Source organism: Telopea speciosissima, chromosome 9, assembly GCF_018873765.1.
Source record: "Telopea speciosissima isolate NSW1024214 ecotype Mountain lineage chromosome 9, Tspe_v1, whole genome shotgun sequence".
NCBI lineage: Eukaryota > Viridiplantae > Streptophyta > Magnoliopsida > Proteales > Proteaceae > Telopea > Telopea speciosissima.
The window spans coordinates 48109315-48137154 of record NC_057924.1 but is presented as its reverse complement, the minus strand read 5'-3'; the positions used below and the strand labels follow the sequence as shown (position 1 = coordinate 48137154).

General features: G+C 39.3%; 1 protein-coding gene across 1 annotated transcript; it reads right to left on the bottom strand.

The window, feature by feature from the left end:
• Positions 1-1685: 1685 nt before the first annotated feature.
• LOC122640819 (transcription initiation factor TFIID subunit 6-like) lies at positions 1686-22625 on the bottom strand. The gene is made up of 12 exons (XM_043834063.1): positions 22360-22625; positions 20659-20745; positions 11599-11700; positions 11396-11504; positions 10068-10171; positions 9828-9965; positions 8069-8164; positions 6697-6821; positions 3754-3886; positions 3077-3202; positions 2894-3005; positions 1686-2109 (listed from the first exon to the last, which is right to left on the bottom strand). The coding sequence occupies exons 1-12, from the start codon at positions 22483-22485 to the stop codon at positions 1736-1738; spliced, it is 1632 nt and encodes a 543-aa protein (XP_043689998.1). The 5' UTR covers positions 22486-22625; the 3' UTR covers positions 1686-1735.
• Positions 22626-27840: the final 5215 nt, after the last annotated feature.

The following is a 27840-nucleotide window of genomic DNA, read 5'->3' as shown; positions in this document are numbered from 1 at the left end:
ATCTTCGATAAGTCATCTGACAGAGCCAGACTCGAGCGAGCTGGCCGGTGGCTGAGGCCGAGCTCATACAGGTCAGCCAGACTCCTAGTCGAGCTTGCGACCGAGAACAACCTCTCGGGCCGACCTCCATTGCCGACCTCCTCTGCCGACCCCTTGGGCCGACCTCCGAGGCCGAGCCCTCCTCCACTGAAGCTGCCATAGCACCCCGCCGGGGATCTCCGGGCCACGTCAGCACATCCCGAGAATCATGGGATAAGGATCGAGCCACGATCCCAACGCAACACGGAATCGCACTCTACATGGACTCTTACCTTAATAAGAGTCCGACCCCGAAAATAACTCTCCACTCCGCTCTACGCGAGAGAACCTTCCGAAAGAAGGACTCCTACTATACTAGGACTCTTCCAACCGTCTCATCTCCTCCTCACTCTATAAATACCCAGGTATGGAGCACTATTCCTCATCTCACTTTTACTAGCAGTTACGCTGTTGCATTGGAGGCCTGACTTGAGCATCAGAGAGTCCTGACTTGAGCATCAGAGAGTCCTAGGCCGGAGCCACACCGGCCCTCTTGTGCTCATTGCTTGGTTTTTACAGGCTCATCCGCGGGCGAACCAAGCACCGGAGGTTTTCACACGCAACACAACCCATATCCAGGTGATCACAAGAAAGAATAACATCTCGGGTATTTGGGTGAATTATTAATAATTTAATCTTGATTTGTTGAACTAAGAAGATGGGGCCATTAAGTGACCATGGCCCCAACTTCTTAGGCCAACAAATCAAGATTACATTATTAATTGGGTTTGGCATCAAATTTCTATTCCAAGATGAAGAAGCAAGTAGTGATTGGGGGAAGAGGAAATGTTCCATTCACCTATTTTGTTTGTGTTTATCACTTGTACTCAGCTCCTACTCCATTTGTCTAATAAACATAAGCAAATGGGGGTTGTTAGCTTAACTTTTATTTTATATAATGGAAACTATTATTTTGTTAAAATTTTGACAATTTGGCACCTGATGGATCATTGAAGTTGGAGTAGAAATGTGCTAATATTTTGATCCTTACAAACTGGCATTTAAATTAACCTTTGGATAACAGCTATGCACTAAGAGAGACCCAAACCCTTGGGTTAGAGCATGGGCAAACTCTGTCTTCAAGTAAGTTCTAGAGCCAAATCCCTAGAATGGAATCAAAGGTCACTAATGGTTTGATAAACCCAGGCTGATTCCAATGCCTTCAAAGTCAATGGAGCTAATAATCCATTCATAGTTTGTTTGAAATTTTAAAATTTGGCAGCCTAATAATCCATTAATAAAGTTTCACAAGCCATATTATTTTTTCCCCCTTTATTAATTTAACTAGCATTTGATTAATTAATTGGGCTTGGCAACATATCTTGGAGGATGGCCCGACTTTATCTTCAAGTCAAGTCTTGGTGATGATCACAATAACTAAATCCATACCCATAAAATTGATTCTAGACCCATTTTGCTTTGGTAAACCCAAGCCCAGGCCAATGCCTTACCATTTTCTCAAGAGCCCACTAAAGGGCTTGACTTAGCACATGGGCTTTCTATTTCTTGATGAATCCTGTACAGATCTGTGTCATCTTGTGTGTGCTCATCTATTAGTGAAAATCCAACCAAAACCGGGTATATTGAATAATTATATCCTAATCTTTAATCGCTAAAATTCTCTTAACTGTAACATATACAACCCATATTCAGGTGATCACAAGAAAAGTGACATCTCAGGCATTGGGGTGAAGGATAGCATGCTTTCACCAAACAACTCAAACAGTGAAACCAGGAGATTACCAGCATCCATATCCTCCTTCCAAGCTTGACTAAGGATAGCTGACATCTTCTGTGCTTGACCATCGTCCTTGTCTCTTCTGCCACTACTGCTGGAGATGCTCTCATTGAGGACTTGTCCAGATGAAGATGGTCCCACACCAGACTCCCCTGATGCATGGGGAAATCCATCTACTCCACCTTGCTTGCCAGTAGGCATGGAGATCGTTGGCATCATGCCTATTGGGCCATCAGTTGTGACTTTCTTCAGCTGTGGCTGCTGCAAGTGGTCCAGGCTTGCCTTGCGTTTATCTTAAAAGAATTGAAACAAAGCATTAGAGTTGATACAATTGATGACCTTATGATGAGAATGTAAACCAGCGAGACTAATCTCAGGAAACATTGCAAATTCAGTTAACGGAAGTAGTTTTCTGTCCGAAGTGTGGCCTAAACCAGCAGTCCCTTGTGTCTATCTCTCTCCTCAAAACAAGGGGACAGAGATGTCTTTTCATATGGAGAGAGAGAGAGAGAGAGAGAAAGAGAGACTCGTGGGACTGCTGGCGTAGGCCACACTCCCAGACAGAGTACTTTTTTCCTTCAGTTAAAATCCACAAATGTGAGCACATGCTTGTACTCAGCATTTGTACTGTCCGGGTAAATTAGAGTTTTTTTTTTTTTTTTTTGGGTGAATGGGTAAATTAGAGTTAACTGAATGAGATCGTATCATTCCAGCAAATCGATTAACACCAATAACGAATTAGTTTGACTGCTACAATCCGTGGATTATCATTGGATTGATAACCATGGTTACAAGATCTATTCAATAACTGAGAAGGATACACAAAAATGTACTCATGTCAGCTCGAGAAAAGCCAGAAAGTAACCTATACTCCATACATGATGTGTGTTTAGATATGATTGTTTACTGATGTATGTTCAGACTCCTATTTGAAGTTGGCACCCCAAAAAAAACTCATATTTGAAGTACAAAAACAACCTCCAAACCTAAGTCTGTCAAACGCCGAGGATATGGGCTACTTTTTCCCCATATCATATAATCCTAAAAGAAAACAATAGAAATTTCGTGCAATCTTACTTGGCAATTTAGTCGCAACTCTGGAATTGGTCCTGAAGACAGCATTTGTTCGAGGGGTTAGCAAACCTGGGAATAACTTGAGACGATCATACATGCACTGACCTGCAGCACACTGTTTAACGCATACCCCATCAGTTTCAAGCTAACTATGATAAAAGTCATTTGCTCATACAAGATACCTACCAAAAGGGCTCCATAAACACGCCAAGCTTCATGCCTCTTCATTTCATTCTTTTGCTTCTCAAGTAGCATTTCCGGCTCTAGTAGTTGCAGATAAGGCTCAAGATTTGGCAGTGTCAAAAGGCGAACCTACTCAAGTTTTTTAAAAGAACTGTTAAATCAAAACCCATAAGTAGGAATGAATGCTGATTCAAATTCAAAAAAAACCTGACAAATACAAGTTATAAATGAAATACTTAGGAAAAAAATGAAACAAAGTAAAAAGAACTGATTTTTTTTAAAAGAAAGAGGACATTAGACTGCACATAGGAGCCGAATGTGAAAAAGAAAAAGGAACTAACCAAAAAAGTTCATATTTGGCAAAACATGAAAGCTTTCAATAGCAAAAGAAGTATAACATCCTTTTAAAGTTCTTGTGCCAAAACTTTGTGCTTCTCAAGTTGCTGTAATATTGCAGCATGTTTCAGATATAAAAAAAACATATGTTTTTCTTATTTGGGAAAATACATGATTTTGCCCTTGGAAGATGCAGCAGCCCACCTGAGGTGCACATCATCTTTTGATCTACACCATCAACAGTTTTCAATATTATTTCTGATTCTTGAGAACCATCCAATATTAAGAACTAAGAAATCAGGTGGCCCTCTCTTTCGTGACATTAGCATGAAAAAGGAGTTTACCACACTTGGTCCCAATGCTGCAAGCCCTTGAATAGCACCATAATGTTGAGTTAGTGCTTTAGTTGGGTCCAGAAATGCATGGAGCAGAGTCCTTGTAACACGTGGCTGAAGATTGTGATAAACATGCCCAAATCTGCAAAATAGCAAAAGCATTCTCGACATAAATTTCGAGGATAAAGATTCAGCCACAATGGTGGCCATGAACATAAGAATTGGTAGAAAGCTGATGGATATTAATATGACCAAAATTTATTGGTTCCATCAGTACCGACAGGAAACCTACCAGTAACGTTTCCTTGATATATTTCATATCATTCTGACCAAGTGCTTACTATTGTTTCTTGAAAACTTTCCCTACAAAGTGATGCAAAGGTTGGTATAATGTTTGTACATAGAGCACCCTCTGGATCTGGTTAAGGATTTATGCAGTACACTCTTCCCTCTTGGGACAGAGCTGTACAACCTTTTTCGGCTATGTGACTAATAAAGTATTTTGTTGATTTTAAAAAAAAAAGTCATAAAGTCTAATGTATTAACCATAACAGAACCCACTTCCTCTGTTATCTACATAAGGAATGGAAAAATACAATAGCACCTTTTTTTAGCCCAAAGTAGTGTTTTTTCCTATATACCGTCTCCTTCATGTTACCTTGAAATTTCTTATAACATACTGATATAAGAGTAAATGTGGCTCTTCTATCATTTTCCAGAAACAGAACAATGCCTTAAAATATACTAATTTATAGTCCTCTTTTAGTACTAATTTTCATACATAGATTTTCTTTTTTTTACTTTTTTTGACAAGGTGCATAATTTTCTTTATATTTCAAATCTGATTTGAGAAAGCAGATCCAAATTTCAGGTCAGGCCCAAATACTAAGTTATTCGAGTTTTTGTCCACTTCCTTATTGATAGTGAGCCCATTACGTGTGCAGGAAAATAAGCATGGGTTAAATTTATGCTGGGATTTAATTGGATTGGGTAGGTTGGACCAAGATTGGAGCAGTTTGTAGTTCAACTTTGGATCAAATGGTTCAGTTTTGGCTTTACTTAAGGAACCAGAAATTGTGGAGTTATTTGGAAACTTTCTATTACACTTTCGGTTCCAATAATTCCTAGATTTTAGGAATCTTATCAGGATACAACTCATGGGGCTCATGGGGACCTCATCTTCAACCTGGCTGGAGTTATTTATGGTCTCCTTATAAGTTTAGATTGTAATTAGGACATTACTCAAGGATTTAGAACTTATCAGAGACACAGACATGCAGCCACATGTCACTTCATTATGGCAAGATGACCAGTATTACATGTAGTTCTTTTTATTATTTTGTTGTACTTTTATTTGGGGGCCAGACTATCTTATTTTGTTGTTGTGTTGTTATTATGTTGTAGTTATATGGGTAGTTATTTTAGGAAATACCTATTTAGAGGTTTAATATGTAGTTACATGGATAATAATTTTAGGAAATAACTTTTTTTTTTTTTGGTTGTGTAATGTTGTGAAGGCCTTTGTACTAATCATGGAATGAAAATGAATGAATGAATAAAAATATTTGGACTTGTGAGAGTTTAAGTGTAATGTTATGAAGCCCTTTGTACTCATCATGGAAAGACAATAAATGAATGAGTATTTGGAACTTACGATATTACTCTCTTTTCTGCAGCATGAGTTACTCTATGCAATTCTTGGAGTGAATGCAAGATGGTGTGAAGCCAAGACAATCTTATTCTTTCTTCTCTATCTTCTTCTTTTATCCACTAGTCCCTTTCAAACTCTATATCTACATCAAACCATCCCTGTTTGATACCCAAAATCCATTGTTGTTTATTTCATCATATTTCTCCCAACCTCCATTTTCACTTCACAATAGCCTTCCATTGTTCGTTCAAATACAGCAGCCCATAAACCCCAAAAAATCATACCGGTTAGCTGGAATACGACTGATTGTGATGAAAGATGTGGTATCCCAAATTCTCTTGACCCTCCTTAGCCAAATCTCCAAGAAATGTAATTGTCCGTTCTTGACTAGACTTGATTATTGCTAAATTTCTTACCAGTTCTTGTATCAGTCCCTACTTTTCCAAGTTTTGTCTCAAAAACTCCAGACCAATAAATGAAAGAATTCTGCATAACTGATCTAAGAAGCTCAAGGTGTCCAGCAAAAGAGAGAATTTTACTCTTCCATAATTGAAGCCTCTTCCTAAGATGATCCAGAATTGGACAACAGTGATGGGCAGAGAGCTTTGAGGAAATCAAGGGGAGACCCAAATAGGTGGCAGGAAGATGACCCTCTGGAAAATCAATTGATTACTTTTATTTGATAGTGAGGTCGGTGCCTCTCTCTTCTCGCTTTTTGCTCTCCTCTCTCCCCTCCCCCACGATTGGGATTTGCGATTCTCTTCTTTCTTCTCCCTTTTCTCCTTTTCTTCCATCGATCTGACCCACTACCAGGTTATTCCCTCAAACTAGACATCCAATTAAGCATTCACAATCCTTTCAGTCCCTGATAGCTGATTGCTCATAAAGCAATTCAAATCACAGATAGGTTCTGATTTTCCATTAAAACATCTGGAATTCTAGAGAATCTCCTTCCTATCCTGCTGCACTATCAAGAAGCAAGAGGCGTCCTATTTCTCCCCAGTAAAATCCTATTTAGACATCACAAAAACAAAAACTATCATCCTATCTAGTGCAATAAATCATTTCTTACAGAATTCTTTGAGTGTCAACTGTGAGACCCTAATCAAGAGTGCATCTTTTCAACTGAAAAACATAGCAAATCGGTAAATCCTTTAGGAACAACAGTTGACTAAAAAGCAAGCTTAGCTCTAGAGAAACCCAAGTTGCTTGACCGAGGATAACTGATCTTACATCAGAATTCTATTCATTTTCACACATATAAGACAACAACAACCAAACACATGCACACAATATCTCACCTCTTGCATATGGAAGCAACCAGTTTTGCGGTGAAGTTTCTAAGCTCCCAGTGGTTGTCAGTAAACCTGCTCCCCAACCTTTTGGCCACGAGGCAGGTAATCACAGATGGCATCATTTGGTGTAGCTGAAAAAGAAACGGCAAACATATTACATAGGTGAACAATAGACCCTTAAAACGAAGTAAACCACTGTACTACTTGCTACCTCAACACACATGCAGGAAGGGTCAAATCACCAGTAAACAAATCAGACCAAAGAGGTCTCCAAGCTACATATTTACCAATCATGATTCTAGACATCCTACTTGCAATTCTCTTGGTCATTTCAAAAAATGGTTAACACAAGGTAAACAAATCATCCAACAAGGATGACAACGTTTAACATTTCTCCTTAGGCTCCGCTTGTTTCGGAGTAAAATTTTCCGCGTAAAATTTTACTTTGTAAATGTAAAATTTTCTAATGTTTGTTTCCATCAAAAAATAAACATCGGAACACTTTTCAACATTTGAAATTTTACATCTAAAATTTTTTGAAGTGAAAATTTTCAAGTAAAATTTTACGCCAAAACAAACGTAGCCGTAGAGAAACCCGTCTAATGGTCGATTCCACTTCCGTTAATCCACCCATCGAGGGCACCACACTAAGGGTCAATTAATTGCATAATGCATCACTATTTCCCTAAACAATCCCCTAATTGACATAATAAACTTGTCACAAACCCAAAATATAGTTTTCTAACTGGCAGCCATGTCAATGACAGCAATACAATTGCCACATTGTTGGCTACATCAGCACAACCACCCAAAAAAGAAGCCTTAGAATCATACAACTGACATTATCATATCAGGCATTATTCAGGCAGACAATGAGACTGGCAATATATTTCCCCCACACAGCCAGCTCATTATAGATTCAGGTGCAGAACTGGGTAGCAATGTTTAATGTGCTGACATCTAACCTCATCAGTGCCACCAATGCCATGACCAATCATGAGCATTGACGCCATAAAGAGGTGCAGCATACAGTTTTCCATGAGAAGGTTTTTCTCACAATTTTTTTCCTGAAGAGGACAGAGGAGGACAAGGTCCCACCTCATGCAATGATCATACATATCAGGAGAAAGACTAAGCACATAGAAGATTCCTTTGCCTAAAAAGACTGTATATGTAAAGTCTTCTTTTTCATTCCCAGAGGAGCTCTAGTCTAGTCAAATACAGAACAGGTATAGGAGGATCTGTATATATATCCATTTTAAAAATCAGAAAATTGGATCAGATATCGGCATCGTATTAAATATAACAGGGAATAAAATACACAGTGCCACATGTTTATAAGCACTCACACTACTGCATTAAATAATACCACACTTACATAAGGTTCTATGTGTATGTGTGGATTCTGAAGAAGGCTCCGAACAACACGCATCAAAGCAAATAAGAGTTGGAAATCATTCAAACTTCGAGTAACCTGAAATTATTGGTAGAACAATCAAGTCAGAATGACTACTTGAAAACTTTTGTATTTTCAACAATAAAATATATTACTCAGCAGTACCCCTTCATGGTTGATAGTGCCTCAACCTATTCAAATGGATCCAAGCTGTCCACATGATAGAGCAGGTCGTCATGGATCCAAGGTTCTAAAACTCGGGTTTTCACCTGGTTTCGACCAGCCAAAAACCGAGATATGGTCGAAACCTGTGATCTTTTCCCAGCCAACTCGAGCTGGTGGTTTCGAGGCCTAGAAATGCTTTCTTTTATCTGAGTTTTTTTATACAGCTGGTTTTTGACATTCTAAACACAATGCATGAACTATTCATTCAAAAAAACACTCAAAATGGTACTTGTGGTTTTTTACCCAAGTTGACTAGTGTAAGCACAATGTACTGAGAAACAAAGTTGTCCAGACACTTATTTATGCCAAATATCATTGAAGTAAATGGTTTTTATCATATACTTAAGAAATTATTCATAAATAAGCAAATACCCCCTATTCGAATCCAATAAAAATAGTTAAAAACTCAAATTCCAAAAGGATAAAAAGTTCACCCCCCCGTTCAAGAACAAAAACTGGATTTTCGGCGGTAGGTGCAATTTTCAATTTTTAAATGCTAGGATTTTTCTCAAATCTAAAAATTCCATAAATCTTAATATGGTAAAACATTGCTAAAAACTACAAGTGCGGTAAAACATTCATTTGTTTTGATGTCCAAAAAAATATTTTCATTCAGAGTGATTTTGACAGCATCCGCACACACCAAATTAAGTTTGACTGGTACATAACTCCTTCAATATAAATCAGATTTAAGCAATCTTGGACTTGTTGGAAAGCTTTGTTCACTTTTGGTTTTTAGCAATGTTTTACCATATCAAGATTTATGGAACTTTTAGATTTGAGAAAAACCCCAGCATGTAAAAGTTGAAAATTGCATTTACTGCTGAAAATCCAGTTTTTGTTCTTGAACTGGGGGCTTGACTTTTTATCCTTTTGGAATTTGATTTTTCAATTATTTTTATTGGATTCAAATAAGAGGGTATTTTCTTATTTATGAATAATATCTTAAATAAATAAAATACCAATATTTCATTTACTTAAATGATATTAGGCATAAATAAGTCTGTCCTGGTTTCTGGTGTAAATAATTGTATGTCCTGGTTTCGAGCCAGGTTTCCTCAAGTTTCGATGGGCATGAGTGTCAAAACTTGTGAAATATGGGTTGTTTCGGTCGAAACAGGTTGAAACCTATCGAAAACGGTTGAAACTAGTGACTTTTTAAACTCCACCCACATCTCGTCTTGGTTTCTTGCGAAACCGAGATATCTCAGTGGTTTCGATTCGTTTCGACCGAGTTCTCTTTCCATGCATGGATCACAGGAAAGAAGAATGCCAATTCTAAAGGGTATATTTCACTAGTAATAATGCCTTCTTTTATGACATAATTTAAACAAATTTGTTTACCTTCAAAATAAAGGCAATCAATAAAATACTTTTGTGTCACTAGGATTGTGTGAGATTCAGGCTAAACTCCATTTAGAAAGTGACCGAGTATTGGTTTACACAGTTTATACGATCTGAGGCGCCATGATGACAGGAAGACTGTTAAAATATCAAATCATGTTGGTTACAATACCTCATCAGCAATAAAGTACGTGAAATAAGGAACTAAAGGATGAAGTCCAGAATCAGTAGCCAAGCTCACTAAAGCTTCTTTAAAGAGGACTGAATCAGACCTACTCACAGTAAGCTCAGTGATCTTGTCAAAGTAAAGCTGCACAGGCAACCACACAATTCAAAATGAATTATAAAACAAAATACATGGAAAGAACTCAGGAAGATTTTGAGGCCGGGGGGTGGGATATACAATGTTTACCTGAAGTTCCCTAGATAATACATGCTTAACGGGTAACTTAATTTCAGAAGGAAATGCATCCTCTTTGTGTTCTGACTTTTTGTTTTCAGGAGGAGCTACAAGTGCTACAAACCAATCAAAACCAATCTAAAATTAGGCACATTCTCAAGCTAGGGATATCAGCAGCAGCACAAAGTAACAAATTTTGATCCATTTAAGAAAATGAAGATTTTAAAATAAGGAAAACTACATCCTCCGTGCCATAAAGAGTGTCCTGTTTGGAGTTTTTCTATGTTCCAGATTCTTTGTCAACTATCATTTAATGCTTTCACTTTTATTCATTCCAAAATACACTTTGTTATGTGTTAAGCTGAAAATTGAAAAAGCAAAACCAAATAAACAACAAAGAGATCGAAAGGGAAATTAGAAACTTTGGATAAAATTAGTAGCTAATTAATGGCATAACTACTTCACTTTAAAAAGCAAGAATTGTTAAAATGGGCAGTCATCATTGTGGGTTTGAGGGAGTAATGATTAAAAAAAATCTGATGTAAATGCCTCCATACATCCTGTACTCCGTTCTGATATTAGTGAATAGTGGTCATGAAAAAGAAAGGAACTATTAGAAATGAAAGAAAATAATATCTCAAGAAAATGGAGTAAATGCCCTCAAGTCATGCCCTCAAGTAGTATTACGATTATCACAATAACACATCAAATTAAAATCATCATGACAAGTCATATAGTAGACTTTTCTACAGAAGATAAATAACCAATGCCACTTAATTAACTTGTAATTTCTTCTTAATCACATTTTGGAAAGACAGTCTATGAAAGAAATAATACTGTCTTACGAAGTGAAAAATAAATAAAGAGGGGGGGGGGATTCTCTAACCATTGTATAATTTTTTAGGGGAGGGGACAATCAAATTTTCAAAGAGGCATGCCAAGCAGCTTTCTTTTCATAAAGATTACAAGCTAGCCCTGCATTCTTCCTGATAACAGTAGCATACACTGGGAAAATTACATGCACAAGAGTATCCTTTAATGTGGTGAATTAGTAATAGGGATATCTAGGGGAATCAGATCCTTCATAATTGAAAAGTCCTCTGTCTTGGAACGCAAGGTTTGGCAGACAGCTTTTTTCTGTTAGTTTCCGATCCTAGTTTCCCATCCCTTGGGTGTAATACAGCTCATAGAGGCTGTCAGCATTCTAATTGACAGAGGCAGGCAATAAGGGACTGAAACCACCAACCCAAATTGAGTGCAACCAGGCCTTCCACCCACTACTATTTTACTCCTAGCTAACATCGAAAATATCATAATAAAACAATAATTCAGATACAAACCTTCAACTGGAGCATTTTCTGGAATAGCTGGTTGTACTCCTTCAATAGCAAGCCAGTGAGCAACAACTGCAGTGTCAAGTGGTGCTTTTGGTAGAGGTGCTTCAATTACCTACATATGCCACGTAAAAATATTGGTACAGGAAGAGGAACTTAACACTGTACAAATTGAAAGGACATTACTGACATCAAATGAAAGTTCTTACATCTTTAAACTCCACATCCTTGTCATCAATATAGAACAAATCTTTATGCCCAACAGCTCTTTTGAACCGTAAGGGATCTCCAGAAGCAAAACCATAAATTGGCTGAGAAATGAGACACAGATGTATATAAAAAAATGGAGGCACTTTTAGAGTAGAAATTAAAGATGACTATGTCTCTTGGAAAATGAACCAAAGAATTTCAACTTTCAATGTAGCCAAAATGTCAATAAGCTAATACAATTAATTTTTTTTTTTATTTCCAAAATAGATACTGGTCATGATCTTAAGAGGGGAAATATGTCGAGCTTTGACAAACAAAACCTGCCAAAGAAGCAATGAAGGAAGCTCGTTGTTGTGCTTAGGTTATGCTTTCCTACTACCAAACAAGACTACAGGCTTTGCTCCCCTTTATAATATGAAGAAAAAATAGGGGTTGAAGTTTAGACTGCTCACAGTAGTCTTACCTATAGAAAAGATCATGAAAGAGGCAGCACGATTCACTAGGAAAGAGAAGTGTAGGCCCTCCTTGAGATGGGGAGAAGGTTTGATCCCATATATTCATTTCGGTATCGTTGTCAGATCGAAAAATATTTACTTTCATCCAAATGTGGAGGAACTGGCAACCAGTTAAGGGTAACCTACTTGTCTTTGCCACAGGCTAGGTCCTCTATATACACTAGGTAAATTGGTCTTTTCTTGGCCCACTATTGACCAAAACACCTGGGCGCTGGGCCTATCGTGAGTAGGATCAGCCATGCTTCATAATTGAAAAAATGAGAACCATGGAAATACATCCTGCCCAACCAAAGAAAGATGATGGAGAGCTGCCCGAAATGGGCACTAGATACTTTTCGGGCAATCTCCAAATCACAGGTATGACTATCGAAAACGTGAACATCAGCATGTATGTTCCAGATCCAAGTGGTAGTCTCACAGCCCTTCGCTATTAAGTTCTTGAGAAATGACCCTGTCTAAATCTGCCTTCCTAAAGATCAAGGGGAACACTTCTACTCCGGCTAATAAGGAAAGGATTTCTTTTCTAAAAAAAAAGGTTAGACTCCGATTAGATCCTTAGCACAATAGCAGTGAATCAAAATATTTTGTATCACAAATTAGATGTGATCGGTAATGAATAAAGTATAACACTAATACAATGCCAATAAGACTACATGATAATTTTTTTAATGGACACTAGTCATACTCAGAAAAGGGGGGAAATATCACACTTTGACAAATAAACCTGCCAAAAAAGCAAGTTACAGTGAATCAGAATAGTTTGTAGCCATTGGCACAAAATAGATCTGATGGGTAAGTAACAACCAAATTGATGTAGTCCTAGATTGTTAGATAATCCAACTAGGAGCCAGTAACCAGGATCTACTATGAACTGATAAATCAGGTAGGTCAAAATTGGGATTTTGGTTAAATTAGGGTTAGGGTTTAGTGGAACCTAGGGTTTGATGGTAGGGTTAGGCGGGAGTCAATCAGTGAAGGTAACATTAAGTTTTAATGGGGGGGAAAGTGTGCTGAAATTGAATTGCAGCAATTTAGGGTTAGGTCTTTCGGTTTATGGAAAACGAATAATGATGGAATCTAGCATTTAGGGTTGTCTGTTGGGGCCCTAACCAATATCAAGTTTCCCACTAGGTGTGAGGGAGATTCACTCCAAGTTTGGGTGGACTTTGACGGTCTGATGTAAAGTTATGGTGAAATCACAGAATTAGAAAGTAGAAGAATGAAAATAGAAACTTAGGGTTTCACACAAACCAGTCACCAATTGAATATCAGATCTGGAATGAGAAGAGAAGATAATGCTTGCAGGTTGTGCTCCAAACCTAGATTCAACAACTTGAAGCAGAATTCAGAAGATGCAGTAGAAGAAGCTTGGAGATCAAAAACTCGTGTCTTCAATGAGCGAAATCAGATTCCAACTAGATCTGTGACTTGATTCTTCGCCAACATGGATCGAGTAGCCCTCTTGAATGGTTGAAAACAATCACCAGATCTGGTATAAGAAACCGCTTGAAGTTGCAGTCTTGCAGAGGATCACCTTCAAGAACCAGCAACAGAAATAGAAGAATAGAAGAGGGAGGGATTGAGTATGATGCTGGTAGTCTCACACTTCCATTTACCAAATTATGTATTCATTAATTCGTGGGGGCTCTCAAGAGCTCTTACATATTTATAGCGTCATGGTTGAATAGAAAAACAGACTTAAACTAGGACTCAAACTAAAACTAGGATTCCCAACTAGGATTCAAAACCAGATCCCAATTAGGATTACAGCTCCAAATAGAACTCCAATTAAATACTAAATGAACTCTAAATTCCCCTACACCTACACTACTGCTGGTGTAGGGAAGAATCCCCACACATGAGGGTGGTTTTAGACAGCCGATTTACACCAACTCTCCCGATCTTAAAAGAAGCGAACCCAAGATGCCTCTGTAATTATTTCGACGTTGAGGTGACACATCTCGAGGGAGACGATTGAGCTGCAACTCCATGAGTAGGGAGGAGAGAGTGATTTATAGTTGGAGAAGGAGAAAACTGTTGTTGCCGTGGCATATCCTTCAATGCATGAGGCACCATTAGAAATGTACGCCCTCCTTGCTTCACCTTGATGGTGTTCCGTGCACCATCGTAGAGAATACCAGCATGTCGTTGCCAAGGTCGCCCTAGAAGAATGTCACAGTGTGCCAACGAGGTCACTAGGCAAGGCAGTTGGTACTGTAATGGCCCAAACTGTAGGTGTACTCGAACTACTGTAGTGGCCTCTTCTCGAACTATAGGTCCAAAACCTCGCACATGAATTTTCTTGAAAAGTTGCTTCTGTGGAAGGTCATGTGCTCGAACAAAATCAGTAGAGATGAAATTGGCTTCTGCCCCGATACCAACAACTGTATGAAAATCTGCAGAATGAGTACCGTATAGAAGATACCTTTTTGTCTGAAGAGGGGTGCTTTATCAACAAGTCCATTTGCGAACAATGTAAGGCTGGCGGAGTGAGCTTCAAATTCATCATCATCATAAATTCATAATTAGGGTAATCATCCTTTAAAGGATAAGAGTATAAATTTTCATCATCAGCATCACTCTTCTTTGTTGGTTGTTTCTCTACTTCATTTATGGGCGAGTTCTATTGGGACATTTATTGCCAAAATGACCCTTTTCGCCACAATTACAGCACACAATGTTCTTCAACCAATCATTGCCTTAGTTAAATTCCAGTTTCTTTTCTTCCACTCTAGGAGGTGTAGGCTTCTTTTCTTCGATCCGTGGTAGAGGTCTATAAACTGAAGGAGTCTTGAGCATATTCTTCAAATAACTATACTTTTCATTAAGTTGTCTTGGCATAAGTTGTTGCAACATCAATAGACCGGAATTCAGTGTTAGCTAACTCTAATCGGATCTCAGTACTCAGCCCGTTGATATATCTCATAACACTCTATTGGTCTGTTTCCTGAAATCGGCATCTTGAAAATAACTTGTGGAACTCTGGTGTATAGGTATCCACATCCTTACTGCCTTGTTGAAAATTGCGTAATTTATGAAACAATACCTTCTCATAATTAGGTGATGCAGGTTCATCATAGAAATTGGCTTATTTCTTTAGAAATAGGCCTAGGGTTGGGTTATATACATGTTGGGCCTTTGTTCCCAAGGGTTTTCTATGTATTAGGCCACTTTAATGAGCCTAAACTAGGGGTACATAGGTTGCATACGGGATTAGCCCAATACTTAGTTTATTTGTATGTTTTTTTAATTGAACGGGTTCAAATTGGTTGCATCCAATTGGTTCAATTTAAGTGATCATGTGACTTGGTTAAGTGGTCATGTGATGTAAGTTGGGCTGGATTAGGACTCTATAAGTCCAGCCATGTTTTGAGTCTATTTCTTTTAGTATTTTAGTTTCCTAGTTAGTTTAAGTTGCCTAATAGGTTAAGGATTGGGTTAGGCCATTCTTTTATAGTGTCTAAGTCTATTTTTGAGTCTTCTATATAAGTTTGTAAGGGAGGCCAGCATTGAACACGAATTTTGATTAATAAAAACTCAGTTTTATGCTTGCTGCCTTTGCTCCATCGTGAGTGTGCCTTATGAGTAATATCAAGGTGAGGGCTGGTGGACTCTAGCGACTCCTTGCATCTTATAGATCGGGAGGTCCTTTTTCTTCAATCAAGCTTCTTCAAGGTACTGTTGTTACAAATCTGCAAATCCAGTAAGTGTTTACAGTTTCTGCAAGTTATCCTTCCCTTCTTCATCCTCTAACCTAATCCACACCCCCCTCCATCCATCAAACCCTAACCTCCATTAAACCTGCAACTCCTACCTCAACTAGGACTCCCTCATAACTCCAGATTTAGCCATCAATTTCGAACCCTACTTCCAGCCTATATCCCCCACACCTTTCCCTACACTCGACCTTAAACCTAGCCCTTAGTCTCCTCTACAACCCCTTCATTCCTCCACTTCATTAAACCTAAAACCTGTAACTCGATTCTGCCCAGGATTGCAGAATTTTAGAACCTTCCCAAACCCTAATATTTTTACATCATTAAAGCCTCCTAGACCTGCATATTAAAACCCCATAAACCCCATTACCATTAATCAACCCTAACCCTAGTTTCTGCCCTAATTAGCCTAAGCTCTCCTAATCGGCCAGCCTTGTTAGGTGATCCTATCCCCCTGGCTCCTAGTGGGACTTCTCCTACCTAAGACGACATTAAATTGGTATCAAAGCCATGGATGTATATGGCAATCCAATTCTGCCCCCTCCACCTGATCCTATGGCTGCTATAATGGAGATGCTACAGAAGTTGAATGAAAAGGTGTCACGATTGGAAGAGAAGAGGACTACCCCTCATAGGAACAGCAACATTCCCCTAGAAAAGGACAGATATCAAGTCAATTCGGTAGTACAAAGAGCCCCAGGAAGAGATCAATACAGAGAAGACAGAGAAAGGTACAGAGATCATAGTGAAGATAGGAACAGAGGATACAGAGACTACAGGAGACGCCATAGACCTCCAAAGGCGTATGAGTTGAGAGACTATGATGGCAGACCAGATCCACAGGTATTTTGTGATTGGTTAGCTGCTTTAGATGATTATTTTAATTGGTATAATTTGCTTGAGCATAGGAAAATGAGACTAGCACATACCAAGCTAGTGGGACCAGCACATAATTGGTGGAGAACCCAGATGGATTATCCTGACTACCGTGGTAGAGAACCTGTTACATGGACAGAGATGAAAGAAGATCTGAGTAAGAAATATTTCCCACGGACGTTCAGAGCTCTACAACAAGGTAACTTAAATTCCCATCGACAACATCACCACCAAAAGGCCTTCAAATCTGAAGACAACTTGAAGCCTCCATCAATGAGATTCCGTTTGCAAGTTGAAGAGTGTTGGAATTCTGACATCACCAGTGTTAAATCAGCGGCTGAATGCAAATGGACATTGCCAACGGAAATTGAGAGAGCACAAGTTGAAGACAAAGCTGAAGTGATCACAGTGAATTGTGATGAAAAGAAAGAGACAATGCCTGAAGCTTCAAAGATGGAAGTTCAACGTGTAGAAGATTCTACTGAAGAGGTATACATTGAAGAGAACAAAAGTAGACAAAGCTGAAACAGTAGAAGATGAAAAGTTGATTGAGAGCATTCCAAAGGAAAATAATGACCTTCAAGATGCTGTTCTTGAAGAGGTGGAGTTTGTGTCTCATGCATTAGATGAGAAGGTTGCTAACACTGAAGGCTCTATGGACGAGACAGTAACAGTTGCTGCTGATTCAAAGAAAGAACACATAGAGTTTGTTATGCCACCATGGTTCTTCAAAGGGAAAGCTCCACGCATTGAAGACTTTATCCCCAATATTCCTGCCTCATCGGAATTTTGTTTGGGGATGGTCAAAGCTGCTAATCACATGTTGAGTCCCCCCCATCACTGCAAAATTCGAGGACGAATTTTTTCAAGTTGGGGAGAGTTGATGCAGGTTCATCTTAGAAATTGGCTTATTTCTTTAGAAATAAGACTAGGGTTAGGTTATATACATGTTGGGCCTTTGTTCTCAAGGGTTTTCTATGTATTAGGCCACTTTAATGAGCCTAAACTAGGGGTACATAGGTTGCATACGGGATTAGCCCAATACTTAGTTTGTATGTTGTTTTAATTGAACCAGTTCAAATTGGTTGCATCCAATTGGTTCAATTTAAGTGATCATGTGACTTGGTTAAGTGGTCATGTGACAACTTAAGTGGTCATGTGATGTAAGTTGGGCTGGATTAGGACTCTATAAGTCTAGCCATGTTTTGAGTCTATTTCTTTTAGTATTTTAGTTACCTAGTTAGTTTAAGTTGCCTAATAGGTAAAAGATTGAGTTAGGCCATTCCTTTTTAGTGTCTAAGTCTATTAAACACTAGACCTTAAACCTCTCCCTACACTCGACCTTAAACCTAGCCCTTAGTCTCCTCTACAACCCCTTCATTCCTCCACTCCATTAAACCTAAAACCTGCAACTCGATTCTGCCCAGGATTGCAGAATTTTAGAACCTTCCCAAACCCTAATATTTTTACATCATTAAAGCCTCCTAGACCTGCATATTAAAATCCCATAAACCCCATTACCATTATTCAACCCTAACCCTAGTTTCTGCCCTAATTAGCCTAAGCTGTCCCAATCGGTCAGCCTTGTTAGGTGATCCTATTCCCCTGGCTCCTAGTGGGACTTCTCCTACCTAGGACTACATTATTAGGAGGAACAAATTTTTCATTCAAAATCTCCTTCATGACCCCTTCATTCCTCCACTCCATTAAACCTAAAACCTGCAACTCGATTCTGCCCAGGATTGCAGAATTTTAGAACCTTCCCAAACCCTAATATTTTTACATCATTAAAGCCTCCTAGACCTGCATATTAAAACCCCATAAACCCCATTACCATTATTCAACCCTAACCCTAGTTTCTGCCCTAATTAGCCTAAGTTGTCCCAATCGGTCAGCCTTGTTAGGTGATCCTATTCCCCTGGCTCCTAGTGGGACTTCTCCTACCTAGGACTACATTATTAGGAGGAACAAATTTTTCATTCAAAATCTCCTTCTTGACCTCCCAATTAGTAACAGGTCCAAGTCGCCTGACAAGCCTTGAAGGTAGTTCATCATCCCACCATGAACATGCATACCCAATAAACTTGGTGATATGAGTTCACACATTTTTTCGTTCAGAAAGGATTTATAAGCAAAGATCCTTTCAATCTTGGTAAGCCAAAAAAAGATATTCCTCTGGCCCCTTTTCACCATTAAAATCTGGAACTTCAACTTTGATGCCATAGTCCCTATTAAAAAATTGCCTTGTGATGTCCTAGGGTATAATTGGATCATATTGATGCCTTGGAGGTGTATCTTTGATCCATAATGCATGAAAATGAGGAGGTGGTATAGATATTCCTGCCTCAACTTGTTTGTTGGTTCTCCTCATAAGAGCAAACATCTCTTCCATAAATTTGTCAAGTTTAGCCTCATTCCTTTCAAATCTAGCCTCAAACTTGACTTCACTTCTCTCAATCCTGGCCTCAAGTCTAGCATCACTCTTTTGTTGATTCTCAGCCAATTCAAGATATAATTTGTACAACTCTGTGTAGGTGATATGACCACCTGCCAGAAATTCAGCTCTGATACCACTTGATGTAGTCATAGTTTGGTAGATAATCCAACTAGAAGCCAATGTCCAGGATTTGCTATGAATTGGTAAATCGGGTAGGTCAAAATTGGGATTTTGGTGAAATTAGGGTTAGGGTTTAGTGGAACCTTGATGGTACGGTTAGGCAAAGTTGATGTAGGGGAGTTTATCAGTGAAGGTTACGTTAAGTTTTAATAGGGGGAAAGTGTGCTCGAAATGAATTACAGCAATTTAGGGTTAGGTCTTTGGGTTTCTGGAAAGAGAATAATGATGGAATCGAGGATTTAGGGTTGACCATTGGGGCTCTAACCAAGATCGAGTTTCCCACCAGGTGTGAGGGAGATTCGGTCCAAGTTTGGGTGGATTTTAATGGTCTAGTGTAAAGTTATGGTGAAATCACAGAATTAGAAAGTAGAAGAATGAAAATAGAAACTTAGGGTTTCAGACAACCCAGTCACCAATTGAATAACAGATCTGCAATGAGAAGAGAAGATAATGCTTGCAGACTGTGCTCCAAACCCAGATTCAATAACTTGAAGTAGAATTCAGAAGATGCAGTAGAAGAAGCTTGGAGATCAAATAACTCGAGTCTTCGATGAGTGAAATCAGATTCCAACCAGATCTGTGACTTGATTCTTCACCAACATGGATCAAGTAGCCCTCTTGAGTGGTTGAAAACAATCACCAGATCTGGTATAAGAAACCTCTTGAAGTTGCAGAGGTGATCTGTGACTTGATTCTTCACCAACATGGATCGAGTAGCCCTCTTGAGTGGTTGAAAACAATCACCAGATCTGGTATAAGAAACCTCTTGAAGTTGCAGAGGATCACCTTCAAGAACCAGCAGCAGAAATAGAAGAATAGGAGAGGGAGGAGATCAAGTATGATGATGGGAGTCTCACACTTACATTCACAATTGCATTACACAAAAATTATGTATTCATTAATTCGTGGGGGCTCTCAAGAGCTCTTACATATTTATAGCATCATGGCTGAATAGAAAAACAGACTTAAACTAGGACTCAAACTAAAACATGGATTCCCAACTAGGATTCAAAGCTAGATCCCAATTAGGATTACAACTCCAAATAGGACTCCAATAAAAGACAAAATAAAAACTAAATAACCTTTAAACCTAATACCACGATTTAGTGCTGGTGTAGGGGAATCCCTACAGCTACACTGCTGCTGGTGTAGGGAAGAATCCCTACACCTGTGGCTGGTTTTAGATAGATGATTTACATCACAAATACAAGAGAAATGACCTAAGGAGAACAAGAATCTGCATGAACAAAGTGATGGCCATTTTAGCTAAATAAGACACTAGGTGAACCAAATAAACGCTACCAACATTATAAAACCTAACTATTAGTTTACTACCTCAACATTCCGTAAGCTTAGTGCACTATCCACATCATCTGCTGTCAAAATTGTCCGCTTTGAGTGGCGCATACACTTAATAGCCTCCTGCATTTTCAGAATAGTTAACTCCTCAGAGTCCGTGCAGTCGATGAATTAAGATAATGAGCTCAATGAATTAAGATCATAAAAATTTGAATATATGAATTACAAACATTAGGGAAGGCAAAATACATATGTGAAATCAAGGCAAAAACAAAGAAGCCAAATACAATCTGCCCAAATTGCTTATTCACTAGCATAGTTCTGGAACTCGTCTCGACTCGGGCGAGATCTCGGCGAATTTCTCGGTTCTCGAAAATCTCGAGACGAGATGCCATACGCATTATAAAACTACACTTTCTCGGCGAGATCTCGGTATCGTCTCGGTACAGCCAAATGATTCACTTTTTGAATTTATTTTCCAGTTTTTTTTAGTGTTAAAAATTCAATATCTCGCCGAGATCTCGGTGAGATCTCAGTATCGGGTTAGAACCCACTTTTTTTACCCATTTTAATGCCCATTTGACCCATGTGCCCCTTTTATTAAAAGAGGCTTAGAGATAGAACTCGGAAATCTTGCTAGTTCTGTCCATAGCTCTCTAAACAAAGGGGAAAATAGCTCTCTCCCTCAATTTTCTTCCTCTTTCTTTCAAATCTTGGGTGGGTTGTATTGTTTGAAGTGAGATTCAAGTGCTAATTTGCTATGTTTTACTAAATTATATGTAGAGTAGGTTGTTTTAGTACGACTCATCGCCTACTAACCTCTGGTCCAAAGTGAAACTCATATTTGGAGTTGTTTTTTGGGAAATCTGGGCATGTCATTGTGTTTAAATGGCCTGAAATAGGCTGGATACCAAGTTTCAAACCCAAAATATGTGTAAAACCCACCGAGTTGGGGGTCCGAGTAAAAAAAAAAAATGTAGCAACTCGCCGAGATCTCGGCTCGACTCGGTTTCTGGCTTGGCCGAGATGCCACCGAGACCCGAGTTTTAGAACCTTGTTCACTAGCCATCTACATGAACAATAAGTAGTTATCAACTGTCAGTAACACCCAGTTCATGGGATTGGCGATTTTATTTGCTATGAGCTTAGCAATGATTCAAGTCGATGAACAAAACCTCATTGCTTATTTACTAGCCATCTACATGAATAATAAGTAGTTATCAACTGTCAGTAACACCCAGTTCATGGAATTGGCGGTTTTATTTGCTATGAGCTTAGCAATGATTCAAGTCGATGAACAAAACCTCATTGAAAGTACCTGAGGTGAGCCACATCAATTGCTCCACTCTATTTAATGCAATACCAGCTGCCAACTCCTGTCTTTTCTCAAAATTCCAATGGTTCAACACAAGGTAGGAAGCTTTCCCCTCACCCACCCTCCAGTTTCAATGAATTAATTCTCAGTTCTCATGGCACATTCATTGTACCCTAAAATGTGTGGTTGAACCATCCCACTTTCCTCATCTTGCCAACAGTAGTGCTAGGTTCCCAAAAATAAATTAATTTCTCATTCCATTGTTCCTAGTCTCTGGCATTCAATTATCTAAACATCCCTAACTATGTCGTATAAATTTGCACAAACTTTGTAACAGATAAACTTGCAATAGAAAAATAAGTTTTCCAGAATCAAAAAGAAAACTTAATGCAGCTGCAAAAAAATGTATAAACTGAGGTTACCTGCATGATCTCCCGCAAACGGTACTCGACATCAGGGGCAAGGGCGAGCGTGACATCTGGAGACAAATTATTAATCCCAATGCTCTGTGCGATGACCTCTATGGTTTCTTTAGGCACAATACTCATCTTCTTCTTCAGAATTATTTCATCAATTTAAACACGATGGAGACTTTGCTTCAAACTCATCTTCATCTTTTATAAACAAAGCCTTTTAGGTAGGATGGAACCCAAACTCTGGTGAAACTCTAATTTCACAGAAACTCAACAACATTAGTTAAGGGTCAGGAGGATCTAGATAAATTTTTGTTTACTTCACCTTTTGAAAGTTACAAGGACTATGAGCCAATAAGGCCCCTTCACTTGCTTAAAGTTAATAAGTAGGGTAACATACAGATCTTTACTTTTAGTTTACCATTTTCTTCCCCCTATTAGACAAAATCAAACTAAGTCAATTATAAGGAATGTAAAATGTGAGATTTCCTTGCTAGATAGACCATACCTTAAATGTCATTTTTCCCCTCTATCTTTTTATATAAATTTTAATTTTATTTTTTGTCCACCAAATAAATGAAATTTGAATGAGACATCCTTATAGTTTATAAAGGCAATAATTTGTGGAGTCTGCCACCCGTTTGGATGTTGAAATTAAAATTTTGATGGATCCTCCTTCGAAAATCCAGGACCATGTGGTGTGGGGGGAGTCGTCTAGTCCAGGTCTGGTCCTGTAATGAAAGCATACTCTAGGCTGGTTCAGGTTGGATACTTGGTGAGGGCAGAGCTAATATGAATGAGGATTAGGGGGATGGCATATGCAATGAGAGAGGGTTTATCCAACATCTTGGAGGAAGGTGACTCTTCTACCATTATAGCTTGGTTGTCATCGAATAGGGAAGGCCATTGAAATTTCGCCTGATACAACCAGCAGCTACTACTACATAGGTGACCTTGAATAGGAGCTTAATGGCTGAAACTACGGTGGCAGTTTCGATTAGTTTAAGAGAACAGAAAAGTACATCTCCAGTGAAAGCTGCAGATGATATCAAATTGATTCCTAGAGAGATACTTACAGAGATAGAGACTCGCAGGTCGCCGCTGCAATCCACTGGATGAAACGGTGAAGCTGAAAGAGGCAGGGAGCTCAATACCCGTAGATGGAGATAGAAAACCGCCGCTGCAATCAACTGGGAGGCGAAGGGGAAGGAGGAAGGGGGCTAAGGTTCCAAAACCAGAGAAGAACTGAAGAAGAAACGTTGTTCGATTTGGATTTTAGAGTAAAATCGGGATTCAGGGATTTTGGATTTTCACTTTTATTTTTTGGGTTTTTTACAAATGCCCCCCTCAAAATTCCCATTTGTCCAAATACTTCTTACAACTTTTCTAATTTCAAATTGCCCTTACTTTCAAAACAGTATAGCACTTTGATTCAGTCGTTAATTTGGGACGTTAGACGTTAGTTTCAAGGAATCTAATGACCAAAATGCTCTTTTGATAAAAACCCACCAAAATAAAAAAAATGAAATGATCAAATTGCCTTCATCTTCCCCAAATGGTTTAGGGTTTGAAACTGAAAATCAAACCCTAAACCATTTGGGGAAGATGAACCCTAAAATCAAACTTCCAAAATTGAAGTTGTAGTGAAGAAAGTTTGGCTTCACCTTTGGGCTTTTGGTACCTTATCTCCTCTCCTGTATCTGTTCTTTTTTCAAAATCGATTCAGCAGAGTCTCTGAGAGTTATCCTTTGTTCTGGGTTTTGTTTGTTTTGTGAATTAATTAGTTAGGGATGGCTAGTGCATTGGAGACGCTATGTGGGCAGGCATTTGGGGCCAAGAAGTACCACATGATGGGAATCTAAATGCAATGATCATGGATCGTTCTTTTCCTCTGCTCTGTTCTACTACTCCCCATGTACATTTTTGCCACTCCAATTCTGAAATGGATGGGACAAGCGGACGATGTGGTGGAGCTGTCCGATCTGGTGGCGTTTTGGCTTATCCCTCTTCACTTCAGCTTTGCCTTCCAATTCCCTCTGCAGAGGTTCTTGCAATGCCAGCTTAAGGCTCTTGTGATTGCTTGGGTGTCATTGGTGGGTCTGATAGTTCATATCTTTGTGAGTTGGCTCTTTGTGTTTGGATTTAAGCTAGGGTTATTTGGAGCTGCTATTACTCTCAATTTCTCGTGGTGGGTTTTATTTGGGTTATTCGGTTACACTATTTGTGGTGGATGTCCTCTCACTTGGAGTGGTTTCTCCATTGAAGCCTTCTCTGGTCTTTGGGAATTCCCTCATCCCTTGTCTTGATTCATGGGAAACTTTCTTCAGTGCAGCTTCAATTTTGGAGGTTTGATTTTAGGGTTCATCTTCCTTAAATGGTTTAGGGTTTGATTTTCAGTTTCAAACCCTAAACCATTTGGGGGAAGGTGAGGGCAATTTGATCATTTTATTCTATAATTTTGGTGGGTTTTTATCAGAAGGGCATTTTGGTCATTAGGTCTCTTAAACTAACGTCTACCATCCCACATTAACGAATTGGACTAAAGTGCTACATTGTTTTGAAAGTAGGAAGAATTTGCAATTAGAAAACTTGTAGGAGGCATTTGGACAAATGAGCATTTTTAGAGGGGCATTTGTAAAAAACCCTTTTTTTTTTTTTTAAATACAACTTATAGACGTATTATACGTCTTTAACATGGATCTAGCTCCTCTGCAATCTGTAGTGTGGGGTGCAACACCATAGCTCGCCACATGGACGAGCTCCCATTTGGACAGCACGGATCAATAGAGCACAACTGAGTGTGGTGCACAAGAGATTTTTTTTTTTTTTTTTAAATCTGAATTTTTAGCTCAACCTGTGTTGTCCAAATGGGAGCACGTCCACATGGTGAGCTCTAGTGTCGCGCCATAAGATGTCTGGCACACCCCTGCACTGTAGAGGAGCCTGGTCTCTTTAACACCTAGTCCATTAAAAAAATTGTAGATTTTTTTTTTTTAAACTTCCCATACAATATGCATATTATAAGCATAATTACTAACTATGCCCGCATCCCAAAAAAAAGGATGCTTTCTTTGTGGAGGATTTTAGACTCATCAACTTATGTGATGTGACTTATAAAATCATAGCCAAGATCTCATCCAATAAATTGAAGCTACATTTAGATCGAATCATTTTCTTTCTTTCTACGAGTAGTCATTGTGAGGGGCAAGAAAATCTCTAACAATATCATTGTTGCTTGTGAGATTATGCACTACCCTAATAAAAGAAAGGAAAAGCAAGCTTTCTGGAGGCGTTTTAGTGTACAGTATCGGTCACACCAATACCAATATCGATATAGATCAACATGCGTTTGTCGCTTACGGTGGGTTTTCACTCTTATGTTTCTATACTACCAATCGATATCTTGTCACACCCCTATCCGACAAGGGATAAAATACAATATCGGGGTATGATTGGGGTGACACGCGTCATCCCACCTCACCGCCAGGATCTCGTCGATGGCCAACTCACGATCATAAACCAATATTACAATACAATAATATCGAGTGCGAAAGATAAAGGAATATTACATTTCCAACGATCATAAAATAAGCGGAAGCGTTCTGATGGTTACCTCATGTTCACACGGCTAAGTGATACATAAATAGTTTGGGTGGATATCCCAATGACCATAGCATAACTACCCCAAAACAAGTATAACAATAAATATTTATATAAGGCACGTGGCCCCAAAAAAAACAAAAGAAGGGAATAAGTCCCAAGTATCAATACAGTAGGCACAATCATCATGGGCAACCATCGCCATGATCCTCGATCCACGGTCTCTGGCTCCACAAGAAATCATCCGCATCCAAATCTAAAAAGAATGTGTACACGGGGGTTAGCTCCACCGAGCTAGTGAGAGAGAAAAGGGGATGCACAATCACACAATCACAAATAGTCCATGGTGCATGCTATTATTAATTCATTTACCACCTAACACACAATGCTAAGTCAATGGGTATATGCTACTCGCAATAACTCGGGAAGACATTGTGGATCCTTCCATTCTCACCACAATGCAACCTCAATTATTACTATGGAGCCGCGTCGGTCGTAGTCATCACCACCCGCAGGCGAGACCCGATAACCATTACTACCCCGGCCTGGCCTCTCTAACTCTCCACAGCGCGAGTGCTCGCTACCCAACACCTAAACCCCTGTTGGTAAGGGTCGTAGCATAGGAACGAGCCTAACCACGAGATATACTACATGAATCCTATCGTGTTGAGAGGTACATCCGGTGTGTCAACGTCCCATTCCATCTAACACCGGTACCAAAGACAACACGGCGCATACAGCAAGAATGAGATGCAATATACAATTCCACGTACGGGGTTCCGGTGCGATTTCCAAGACCTAACCCAACACAAAACCATATCATCCAAATCATCATCATCGAATAAGAATAAATGCAAATATGTAATCATGCTTGAATGATAATGTCACAATATAATTCATAAATGCATGAATAAGCAATAGTAAACAAGCTCAAGCAGTCACCCAAACCCACTCACCAATTACTTCAAATGGAGTTTGTATAAGCGCAACGATTCCGCTCAAAATCACCCCATTGCACATATGTTGGCGCCTATGGAAGTGAATAAGAGTGTGAGAGAGTGTAGGGAGGCCTCATAGAGAAACCCCACCGTTTACATAAGTTATAAGCTTTAAAACTGCATCGGAGGCAACGTCGGACTCGGCGAGGCCTGCCTCCGACCTTGCCTCCGACCTTCCTGCGGAGCTCGGGACACATCGGAGGCAACATCGGAGGCACACGGACTTGCCTCCGATGCAGCCTAAATGCGATTTCAAGGTCTTAAAAGCCCGGGGTTGTCCCATTTGGTTCTCTAAGCCTCAAGGGACTAGGGAGGGGTGTCTTGGAGTCTATTTGGGTCTTAGAAACACCCAACATTCAAAGATTTAAGGGGGTTTAAAGGATCAAAAGCTCAAAAATCCAGATTTGGGGTTTTCTTTGGTGGTTGAAGCTTTAGAATCAAATAGATTCAAGAAGAGGTCAAAATAGAGGTCTTTATAGGATTGTAATGAAAATGGGATAGCATCCTATAAGGGGAAACTACACATGGCTCGAGCTAACCCTTTGGGTTTCAAAAGGAAAACCCCATCTTGGGGCTGCTACCAACGAACCACCCAAGCTCAAACGAGCAAGGGAGAAAGAGAGAAAAAGGGGGAAAGGGGCACTTGCCTTACAGTCCGAGATACACAAGATGTGCCCTCTTTAAAACTCCAAACCCAAAGAGTGATCGTTCCTCCTTCTTCTTCCCCTTCCTTCTCCTCCTTCTCCTCCTTGCCGCTCCTCTCATCATAACTCCCTTCTCAAGCACGGTTAGGTTAGGTTAGGTAGAAATGAGCCAAGACTAATGAATAGTCCTACCCACCTCTCTCTTATAGAAAACCACTATTAATGGCCTTTGGATAAGGCCTCATAGT

Coding starts and splice junctions, on each gene's coding strand:
- LOC122640819 (XM_043834063.1), bottom strand. CDS start 22,485: ATGAGTATTGTGCCTAAAGAAACCATAGAGGTCATCGCACAGAGCATT. Junction 11,505..11,598: donor AGGATGTGGAGTTTAAAGAT/GTAAGAACTTTC, acceptor TGGCATATGTAG/GTAATTGAAGCACCTCTACC. Junction 6,822..8,068: donor ACATACACATAGAACCTTAT/GTAAGTGTGGTA, acceptor TTTCTTTTTCAG/CTACACCAAATGATGCCATC.